We start from the raw sequence: 12215 nt of genomic DNA on the forward strand, positions 1-12215 counted from the left end.
ACACGCCACTTTTCCCAGTAGGATATTATGACCTAATCTCAGTTTTGAGTCTCTGTAAGTCAGTAGTCTCCAAAATGAGGTACACAAATCTGTTGGTATATGCTAAGAATATTAGAAATCTTACTATATATGTCTTGGTAATAGTACATGGTTTTGAAAGTTTGAGAGCCATTGATATTTAGGCAATTTATTGTTTTATGTACCAAAAAAAGCAGCAGCTGGGACCAAGGGGTGAAGCATTTATAACTCATAAAATCAACTTGGAATGTGAACATAAACATTTTCTTTTCTTTTAATAAATGTGGCTGAACCTTGTTGGAGAATGTTGAGATATTAACAAGCTTATAGTAATTCAAGGGCATTTATCCAAATTGTGTCGCATCTCTTTCTTTTGTTTTAATATTTGTACTAAGCTTGTATACCATGGATGAAGATTTCATAGCCTAGTGTTTTCTCTCAGATTTTTTTGCCAGTTGAGAATACAGATAATATCAACACCAAAACCATGTCCTTCCCTTTCAATTAATTGCAGTTTCTGGCCATTTCACGTTGGGTAGCTATTTCCTCAGTATCCATCCACTTTACAGCCATTCTCTCTGATTGCTGTATGCTCTGTGGTACCAAAAGAGATGCCATTTTTTCCCCTCGTACTTTCATTTATCCGGTACATTGTGGTGTGCGTCCTATAAGAGACCAGGAAATATTATTGACAACAGTAATTTCATAATTTATGAATGTTCATGTTTTTATCTCAGATATTCAAGATTAAAGCAGTCCAGTTGGCTGAGAAACTCCTTCCTGCCTTTAACACACCTACGGGGATTCCTTGGGCAATGGTGAATCTGAAAAGGTAAATTCTATTTTTATGTGGTTAATCCTGTTCTAAATAAATTAGATTAACTGATTTTTTGACCCTTTAAAAAGGTATTAGAAATTTCTAATGATCAGCCCCCACCATACTTTTTAAGACTTAAACTGTTTTTCTCTTCATATTTACAGAAGCATATTTCTTTAAAACATTGTCTGATTTTTAAAATATGTTCTTTACTTTGAAACAGTTCGCTTGCCGTAACCGTATTCCAGTTTCTACTGCTTGTTTCTCTAAGTCTAGATTTCTGTCTCTTACAAAATAGTTGTTTCTTTATGATTTGCTTATTCATTTCCATTTAGCGCTGTAATGGATTCAAAGTGCTTTCCCTCTTTTGTTTTATGTACACGACGTGTTGATCTTTTTCTAAGTCAACATGGAACACAGTATACCTTAAAATCGGGGCTTCCTATTGCTGAACGTCTTACTGATGATAAGGGGAGACATAATTCCTGACGTTGACTATAGGGTCCTTTTTATGGTATTTACACCGTTGAAGTTCAAAGTGAGGCATGATTCTGTGACAGCTTTATTTGGGAAAACTAATCTATTTTAGTCATTTCTTTCTAATGGAGAACTTTATAAAGTTTTAATTTTCACTGAGAAATCAGTATTTAATACTGAACATGACATCTAACTTTACTATTCTTTGATGTCATGCAATATATATAATGTAAACTCCCTGTTTGTGAGGGAAAAGCTAGCTAGATTTCCAGACCAGCCTCCACAAAAGGATGTGGTCACACACCTGTTCTCTGTCCTTAGTTTCATGACAGATTTTCTGATGTTTCCTTCAGTAGCATTGTCAGAGTCATATCTTATAACTTTCTTAGATAATAAGAATTTTAACTCAATTAGCTTACAATTTAAGTCTGAGATGAAGAAAGACTACAGGATATTATTATTATTATTATTTGTCTATATAGAAAATAACCGAAAAATCCAGCATTGCAGAACTTCAAACTTAGATTGAGATGAAAATAGAAGGGTTTTCAAGGACCATGTCTTGAACATAAGTTTAATTTTCATGTTGTTTCTTTGTATATATTCATACACGTGCATATTTTACTTGGGTTTATAGATCACAGATGTATTTATTTACCAATTTTTTTAAAGGTTTTTGTTTTTGTTTTTGATTGAGTTCTACATGTGTCCCACAAACAGACTTTCTTCCAATCTTGCTGTCTGAAAGCCAACTCATGTTAATAATCTAACATTATTTATCTCCTACAATATGCTATATAGCATACAGAAGCACACACATAGATACTGGTGGAGCTTTTAAAATTTTTTATGGTTTGTTTGGATACTTGTTTTTCTACTTCTTATTTTTCTCACTCAACAAAATCTCATGGAAATACTCTTCCAGGTCATGCCACAGAACTTTAAATCAATCTTTGTGCTGACTACATAGTGGAATATAGGATATATTATAATACATAGGTTATACCGTAATTTGTTTAATCATTCCACATCAGTGGTATTTGTTTATTTCCATTATTTTGCTACCATAAACACTGTTACAATAGCATCCTCTTATATGTGTCCTTGTTTAGTGGGGAATTTCCTCTGTAAATGATTCTTAGGAATATGATTGCTGTATCAAAGGGCATATGTCTCTTTTATCTTTGTGGGATAGATTCCCAAGTGTGGAATTGCTGGATCAAAGCATATATGTATTTTTAAATTTAGTAGTTACTCCCCAGAGGTTTTCCAAAAGGCTGTAGGTCATCATATTTCCATCAACAATGTGTGAGAGTACCAAAATGTCTACAAGTGTATGTTCTGTTTAATTTTCAAGAGACTGATGGCTATAAAGTGTTACTATTGTTATTTTCATTTGTATTTTCTGCTTAGTGAATTTGAGCATCTTTTCATAAATTTGTTGAACATCTAGATTTGTTTTTTTGTGAATTGTCTACTCCTAGTGTTGATTGGATTGTTTGTCTTTTTCTAGTTAGTTTATAAAAGAGCCTTGTAGATTATAGAATTATTTCTTTTTTCCCTGTTCTACTACTTGTTTGTTATCTTTATTTATAATAATTTTTCATTCCTAAGTTTTCTATGTTTATATATTCAAATATATCTTTTATAAGTTCGGGGTTTTCAATCTTGGTTAAAAAGATTGTCTTCACCTATATTTTATAGTCTTCTGGATTTCCATAAAATGTTTTTATAATACTGCTTTTTAAAAACAAATCATCAAATATGATGTTGGCTGTAGATTTTTTAATCAGTTGCCTTTATCAGATTGAAGAAGTGTTTTTCTCTAGATAAACTGTTAAAATAACTTAGAATAAAATTATTCAAAAACTCATTAGATACTATTCTTACTAGGCTCTTTGTGAGGTGTTTTCACAATCTTCAATGTCATTTAATTTCCTAACAACCATGTGAACTAGGTATCATGAATTCTCACATTATGGATAAGGAAACTGAGTCTCACAGAAAGCAAATATCTTTTTTTTTTTTATTGTGGTAAAAGTCACATAATAAAAAACATAACTATTTTAACCATATTTAACTGTATAGTTCAGTGGCACTAAGTACATTCACATTGTTGTGCAACTCTCTCTATCATCCATCTCCTGAATTTTTCACCTTCCTAGACTGAAACGCTGTCCCTCTTAAACACTAACTCCCCATTCCCCCACCCCAATCCCCACCCCCAGCCCCTGACATCTACCAGTGTACTTTCTGACACTATGAATTTGACTATTCTAGGTACCTCATATAAGTGGAATCAAACAGTATTTGTCTGCACCTAATGTATTTTGGAATGCATTTTTAAGATTAACTTAATATATGTCCTGCAAACATGGTACCTTCTTTTTTTTCTTCCCCTGTGCTATATAGTAGTACTCACCAGCCATCTACTTCATACATAGTAGTGTACATACGTCAATCCCAATCTCCCAGTCCATCCCACCCTCCCCCACTTGGTGTCCATACATTTGTTCTCTACATCTGTGTCTCTGTTTCTGCTTTGCAAATAGGTTCATTTTTCTCAATTCCACATATGTGCGTTAATATATGATTTTGTTTTTCTCTTTCTGACTTCACTCTGTATGACAGTCTCTAGGTCTATCCATGTCTCTGCCAACGGCACAATTTCGTTCATTTTTAAGGCTGAGTAATATTCCATTGTATATATGTACCACATCTTCTTTATCCATTCCTCTGTTGATGGACATTTAGGTTGCTCCCATGTCCTGGCTATTGTAAATAGTGCTGCAGTGAACACTGGGGTGCATGTATCTTTTGGAATTATGGTTTTTCTCTAGGTATATGCCCAGGAGTGGGACTCCTGGGTCAGAGAAGGCAAATACCTTGCTCAAGGTCCTACAGTTAATTAATGGCAGGACTAGGAGCCTATGTGCTACATCAGTAGTTAAGATTATTATCCTTATCTTCTACATCTATTTCAATTCCTCTACCAAATCATGTATTACTCTATTCTGCTTACACTTTAGTGGTAATTCTAAGATATGGTTCTTGTGTCTAAAAAAGCTCATAATTATTCCATACTTTTCATTTGGCTTACCTAATTTAGTATTTATCTAGGTGATAGAGAGTTTTAAAAATCAGCTAGTGCTAAAAAGTCTAAAACCAATAACATCAGTCCTTCAGTGAGAGAAAGATTTATATTTTTTACTTCCTCCTAAAAGTAGAAAAGACCTTGGAGAATGGTTTAGAGTTCTAGTAGGAATAACCTGTGAACTCTGCTACTTGAATAATTAATCTAGACTTCCAGTTCCAGCCATGGAATAGCTTGTATCAGGTTAACTCTCCCACTGAAAACAATCATAAAAGGTCAGCAAGATGGTTTGAAGGGATTAGAGAGCAACTAACTAAGGGAGGACCCAAGGGGCTGTGATCCTAAGAGAAAGTCATCTCCTAGAAACACTGGCTTTACCCCCGAGGGCATATTCTAAATTATGGTGCAGGGCAATTGAAGCCAAGCCTAAAGTAATGGTCATTTAGGGCAAAGAAGACTATGGTCAGGTCTTGGAGCTGCCAGAATGGCTGAGATACGAGGGACAGGTATCTCAAGACAGGAAGGAATTGCAGAGGAAAAGCCCCAAAATTTATGTACAAATTTTCCTCAAATTGTTGGCTGATTCTATACCTGCCCATGCACGGGGACTGAAAAAAACTAGATAACAGCATTTGGAAGCTAATTTAACAGCTACCTGGTACTGGCAAGACAGAGGTTAGTGGTTAAGCCTGCCAAGGTGGAGGGCGCTGTGAGGCTGTCTGTAAAATAAAAAGTGAAAAACCTTGTTTAGAATTTAGTATTTTGAGATGTTTAAATGCACTATGAATGAAACTTTCATTTGGGACTTTGGGACAGAATTTTTTACATGGAAATGGGATTTTGTGTTTATACTTGACTTTGCTATAATCCATTCGCCATTCTGATGCCTAGGTAATCTTTCTAAATGGTATGCTTTATTCTTTAAATATTATGTTACATTCCTTAAAATTCTCCAGATGTTCCATCATACTTAAAATAAAAAAAACTTTAAATGTCATCATAGCCTACAGAATTTCTGCACAGTCTGGATTTTACCTAACTTTCTAACCTCATTCTGTATCATTCACTTCCCCTTCCTGAGCTCCAGCCACACTAGCCAACTTTTTCCTCAGGGCCATTGCGTTTGCTGTTTCCTCTGCTGGGAATTCTCTTGTTCCGTCTCTGTTCATCACTAGCTCCTTCTCATCATTCAGGTCTCAGTTTAAATTGTGTCATTTTAGAAACTCTTTGAACATTATACATAAAGTCTTCGAACTCATTTTCCATCCCTAGTACTCAGTATTCTGTCACTCTATTTAATTTTCTTCATAACAATTATCACTATTAAAATGGTCTTACTTATTATGGGAACAGGAATGTTATATGTCAGGTTCAGTACTATATGTCCCAGATAATAGTAGGCACTTAATATTTGTGAAATGAATGACTGTCCTACATAGTTACTGTATCCATATTTCTTCCTTGATTCTTAGCACCAAAAAATTAACGAACTTTCAGCAAGGTAGTGATATACCCTGATATCTATTTTAATGTTTTCTCAACACATAAATAAAACATATCAAATTGAATTGCCAGTATACAGGTAGATATAAAGGGGAAAGTTTAACAAGTACATGGTACTGGGGAGACAGAGGTTAGTGTTTAAAGCTGCCAAGGTGAAGGGCCCTTGGTAAACACCCCAGGCTTTCAGCTGAGATCCCAGAGGGCCAGTTCCTAGAGGGAGAGGTAAAGCTGAAATAGACTACCCTCAACAAAGCCTAAAACCAAGGTAATCTGCCTATACTCAACCTATGTTTGAGAGGAAACTTAACCTTCTGAGAAAGAAGATAACATCCAAAGAGTCTACACTTTTTCATTTATATAGTTTGGCTTCCAATAAAAATTTATAAGGCAGGCTAAAAAAAAAGAAAAAAAAGTTAGAAGATATCCTAGACATATATCTGCACAAATGAAATGTACACAAGATTATTCAGTGTAAAAGTTTTCATAATAGCAAAATATTAGAAATTTGCCAAAGGACCACTGTAGAGGATTGATTAAATAAGTTATGTCTATTCATATAACATAGTAGTTTTCATACAGGCACTATGAGCATTTGAGGCAGGACAGTTCTTTATCAGGATACTGTCATGTTACATCTTTGGCCCCAGCACAATAACTGTAAGTTGTACCTTCAAGGTTTGAAACAACTCAGAATGTTCTCACACATTTTCATATGCCTCTGGGGTGAGACATTTCAACTGAAAATCATTAATGTCATGGAATTCTGTGCATCTATTAAAAACATAAAATGAGAAAGTTGTTTATGAACCAATATGGAACGCCTACTGAGGTACATCTTAATAGTAAAATCCGACGTACAGAGCAGTAAGTATACTTTGCTATGTTTTGTTTAAGAAAGGAGGAAAATAAGAATATATATTTGGATTGCTTATATATGCATAGAAATTTCTGTACTTATACATAAGCTAATGAATGATTATATTTGGGGCCTGTAAGGGGAAGAGAGATGAGAATGGGATGAAATATATTTAATGTATACTTTTCTACATTATTTTACTTTTTAGAACATGTGGATATTCTATTAACAATAATTTTAAAATAATAAAATTTTAGGTATAAGTAATCTATTGTTTGAGATAATAATTTCTAAGAGATATATTTAAAATTTATGTATTCATTCAAAAAAATGTTTCATTTTTTTTCCCAATCCTCTCTCCTTTTACCTTTTCTTTCATTCAGTGGAGTAGGGCGAAACTGGGGCTGGGCATCTGCAGGTAGCAGCATTCTTGCTGAATTTGGTACACTACATATGGAGTTTGTCCACCTCAGCTACTTGACAGGAAACCCGGTTTACTACAAAAAGGTTAGTTTTCTTGCCTTCTTTTCTTTGTTATAAAAGAATCCTTTAGGATTCTACCCCAAAGATTTGATTAATGCTTAGGAAATGTTTGCCTTTTTAAAAATTATGTAAAGAAATGTCCCTTCTATTTAGAATATATTTAAAATATTTACTGTTATTTGAGAAGATATAACCACTAGTAAGTATTTTTAAAATTCCATTACTATCTCTAGCATTGTGCTGAAGTTCCTAGTCAGCATGGCAAGATGAGACAAACAAAATGAACAAAAAGGTAAAGAATTGAAAAGGAAGAAAGAAAACAGTAACTGTTCACAGATTAGATGATTACCTAAAATATTAAGACAATCTACATATAAATTATTAGAAATAAGAGCTTAATTTATATTTTGAATAAAAGGTCAATATAAATATTAAAAATCAGTAGAATTTCTCTGTACCGGCTACAGCAGGCAAGAAAGTATCATTTATAAAAACATATCTTATGTGGTAGGATGAAAGTATAAGTTTCCCACAAATAAATCTAACAAAAGATAAACAAAGTTCAAAACTATTAAGTGACATTAAAGATGACCTAAATAAATCGAGAGATGTATTATGTTCATGTACAGGAAAACAATATCATAAAAATTTCAGTCATCTCCAGATTGATCTATAGCGTCAATTCAATGCCAATCAATTCCCCAATGCCTATTTTTTTTTTAATGGAACTTGACTATACACTTATAGCATTTAAATAGAAGAGAAACATTCAAAATATTCCTGAAGAAAAACATGTTGGGTGGGTTTGTATTACCCAGTTATCAACACTAACAGTATAGTGTTGGTGCATAGAGACAAGTAAGACTGATGAACAGAATAAATAGCCCTTAAACAGACCCACATATTTGTGGAAATGTTGTAACAATGGTAGCATTGTAGATTATAACAATTCTAGGAGCATTAAAGGTTTAAATTTAAAAGACAAAATCTAATAAAGTTGAAAATACATATACTCTATAACCCAGCAATTCCACTCTTTGGTATGTACATTTATATCACATACATAAAAACATTGTTTATATTAGCAATTTATATGATAAGATTTAATACAGCAGTGAAAATAAATTAATTATGGTCACAATCATCAATCAAAAGAGTATAATACAACTTTTATAAAGTTTAAAAGAAGCAGAGCTGAACAAAATATCATTTAGGGATTCAAAAGTGATTTTAATAGAATCAGGATGATGAACATAAAATTCAGAGCTGTGACGATATCTAGGACAAGGGCAGTAGTATGTGAATGGGTAGCAGTAAACAGAACAGCAAAGGTTATGTAGTGTTGTATTTCTTAAATCGAGCTGTGAGTAGAATCTATATATATTCTTTTCTGTGTATGAAATATTTCATCAACTGAGAAGAATTTTCAGTTAAAGATAGCAAAATGGAGCCAGATGACAGAATTTTCCCTTTCCTGATTAAATGAACAATAACAGTGAAAATAATAAAGACCATCAAAAATTCATCAATAACAATGTAAGAAGGAAAAGCTGTAGCCTCATGTCATAAACATGTGATGGCAAAAAAAAAAAAAAAAAAGCAAAAGATATCTGCTATGATACTTAAGTCTGTTTCCCACCCTATCTTGAATCCTTACTGGGCAGAGAAAGAAAGTCAACAAATTCCTGGTATTCCCTATTAATCTTACAGGAGAGACCAGTGTGTAGGGTGTCCAGTATATAATTCCCACAGCACCAGAGGGGTTCTCACCTTCCATCCTTCGTGAGCACATAGGCTTCAGGAAATGAGCTAGTACACTAGTACTCCAAATCTCAAAGTGTATCCAGAAGGGGAGAATATCCCCGCACACACACAGTAGGAAGGAATTTGAGGACAATTCACCTATACTCTATCAAACCAAAGTTCAGGTCAGAGCTGACCCAGCTAAATGTGAGCAAGATGAAAGAGAAAGCATGGCAATTATACAGACATACTGCAGGAAGCAAAATCAGGGCAGTAAGTAGCATGTAAAAGACTGATAAAGAACCCAGTTTGAAATTTTAAAGGTCTCTGTGAGCAATTCATACTATAATAGAGATTGAATTCAGTAAAATTAGAACTCAAAACCAAAATAAAACAGTAAAATACAAGAAAATTGTAGAGCTAAAGAAACAAATTGAGACCTTACATAATATATTTCTGTAAAATAAATAAATGAAAAATAACAAATAACTTGTACATAGTTGAAAACTGAATTACTGACATGGAATAAAAGCAAGAGATAATCATAGTGAAAACAAGGAAAAACATAAAGAGATTAAAAAGATGAAAAATTTGTAAAACAGATAATCTAACCTATGGTATTTCTTTCTTTTTTTTTTTTTTTTAATTTTTGGCTGCATTGGGTCTTCGTTGCTGTGTGTGGGCTTTCTCTAGTTGTGGCGAGCGGGGGCTACTCTTCGTTGCGGTGCACGGGTTTCTCATTGTGGTGGCATCTCTTGTTGTGGAGCACGGGCTCTAGGTGCATGGGCTTCAGTAGCTGTGGCACGTGGGCTCAGTAGTTGTAGCACGCCGGCTCTAGAGCGCAGGCTCATTAGTTGTGGCGCATGGGCTTAGTTGCTCTGCGGCATGTGGGATCTTCCTGGGCCAGGGCTCGAACCCATGTCCCCTGCATTGGCAGGCGGATTCTTAACCACTGCGCCACCAGGGAAGTCCTATGTGGTATTTCTTAAGTGGAGGACCTAACCCATAGAACTCACCTAAAAGCAACAAAAAGGAGAAACAGAACTATGAACTCCATTTTTAACAAAATTAGGAGATACTTGATACTTCATGTAACAAAATAGGAAGAAAGGTTGGCATAAACAATCAAGGTCAGAGAGAGGTTTAGGTAACTGAGGAGAGGATATTGGTGGCTACAGATTTCAAAAATAAAAAGCTAATAGAGCAGTTCTCTAGATTAAGTGGTACACCTTGAGGTACAAAACCAAATCCTCATTAGCAGCAATGAGAACAGGATCACAGACCAATGGTGGATGCTTCTTTGGACCCCACTAAATATGATGTGTTGAGAAGCTAGAAAAACAGAATTCAGTTAGGAATCTCACTGACAAGCTGTATTTGTGCCCATACACTTTGGTGAGGGAAGAGAATGAATGACAGATTCTCTATTATGCGTAGTGCTGCATTGCTAGTTTCAGTTGCCTGAGGAGAAGCAAAGACTTAAAAAAGCACATTCACATTTGGACTCTACTTATCCTTTTATGTCAAAACTCATGTGAATTGCTGGTTCAAGAAAAATAGTAATGAGTAAGTCATCAAAAAAGAACATGTATAGAATTTATACAAAAATATTACCAGAAAAAAAAAAGAAGGAAAAAATGTGAAAAATAAATGATGGCCAAAAAATGCTTATCAGAAAATAGCAACTGAAGACCTGGACCAAACATCACCATGAGAGAGAAGATAATGAAGCTCTCATCTCTGTGAAACAAGACTATAAGATGTGATGTCATTAATAAAGTATAAGAAAAAATTAAGTTATCGTCAAAATGAAGGGCAAAATGGAAGCAATACAAAGAAAGCATTCAAAATATACTAAGAGACTTAGAAGACAAAATTGAGACAGGCTAGTAAACATATGGAAATGAAAAGATAGATAAAAAGATTTAGAAAGGAAATAATAGATGTAGAAGAGAAGCAGAGAGGAATTCAATGTATGCATAATTTTCAGGAGACAAAAGAACGCTAATTTTTTCGTCTTTCATAACAACATCATCCTGAACTGACTAAACCTGGTTCATGGAATTATTCAGATTGAGATTGTTGTACATAGAGTTGGTCTCAAACATGAAAGAACACAGGTAATAAGCATCCCTGAGCCCATTCCTAAAACTGCATGATGACAGAATCCAGCTGAGTGAAAGATGATTGGGAACTTTGTGTTAAAAGGATTGTTATAATGCTCAAGTCCAGAAAACAGTGAAGTATATATAAGGTCCTGTGAAAAAGAAAATGTTTCCCCAAGTCATTTATACCAATTAAGTTATCCTTCAGATGAGAAGATAACATTCTCAAATAAGAATACAAGAAATGGAATACCTTTGTGCTTTTTTTTTTAAGCACTTAAAAAAATCCATCATCCAATCTAGAGATGAATCAAAACAAAGTCCCTGGGAAAGTCTCTAGCTTCTTAATATGTTTCATGATTTTTTCCCCCCTTAACTTCAGGATATCTTTCAGGAATTGGAAGTTTAGGAATTTTAGAAATATAGGATTATCTATTATGGGATCAATATTTAAAGTTCAGCAGTTTAGTTTTACTTTATTTACTTTTTCATCTATTAACTTCAGAGTGGTTTCATACTTTTTTATTACAAATGTCCTATTATGATTATATTTCTATGAAATTATTTCTGTTCTTATGTTTAGTTATGTACACACTGAATATGTCTGGAATGATGTTTATCACCGATGTTTCTGATTGCTATTTCTGGATAGTAGAATGTTGGAATTTAAATTGGTTTCCGTCTGTGCTCTTTTCTTTGTATCTTTATTTCTTGACTTTTAAGTAATGCTCATATTTCATCTTATAAAAATAATGAGTCATTAGATGCCTTTCCTTACCATCTCACACACACACACACACACACACACACACGATTGGGGGGTGGGATGGCAGTATAGGCTCTGAGTGAGGAGAAAAACAAAGCCCAGATGAATATAAAATCTTAATGATTTTGTTTTCATTAATTGCATTCTTAATTTTATTTTGCTTAGGTCATGCACATTCGGAAACTACTTCAGAAAATGGATCGTCCAAATGGTCTTTATCCAAATTATTTGAATCCACGAACAGGTCGCTGGGGTCAGTGTAAGTATTTCTATTACAACTGATGCTTTGTTGAAAGATTGAAACTTGTGCTTGATGTGTTGATAAATATACTACATGTAGTGTTAGAAACCTC

At 34.0% G+C, this 12215-nt stretch overlaps 1 protein-coding gene across 4 annotated transcripts in view; it reads left to right on the forward strand.

The window, feature by feature from the left end:
* The window catches only part of MAN1A2 (mannosidase alpha class 1A member 2), a 219503-nt gene that overhangs the window by 105059 nt on the left and 102229 nt on the right, over positions 1–12215 (forward strand). For all 4 annotated transcript variants that reach the window (XR_009008394.1, XR_009008393.1, XM_007169316.2 and 1 more), the window contains exons 6-8: positions 756–850; positions 7149–7272; positions 12028–12121. Coding sequence is in view for 2 of the 4 variants with exons in the window: in XM_007169316.2 (XP_007169378.1) it covers positions 756–850; positions 7149–7272; positions 12028–12121 (313 nt within the window). In the remaining 2 variants the exon portion in view is untranslated. The remainder of the gene's footprint in view (positions 1–755; positions 851–7148; positions 7273–12027; positions 12122–12215) is intronic.

Source organism: Balaenoptera acutorostrata, chromosome 1 (genome assembly GCF_949987535.1).
Source record: "Balaenoptera acutorostrata chromosome 1, mBalAcu1.1, whole genome shotgun sequence".
NCBI lineage: Eukaryota > Metazoa > Chordata > Mammalia > Artiodactyla > Balaenopteridae > Balaenoptera > Balaenoptera acutorostrata.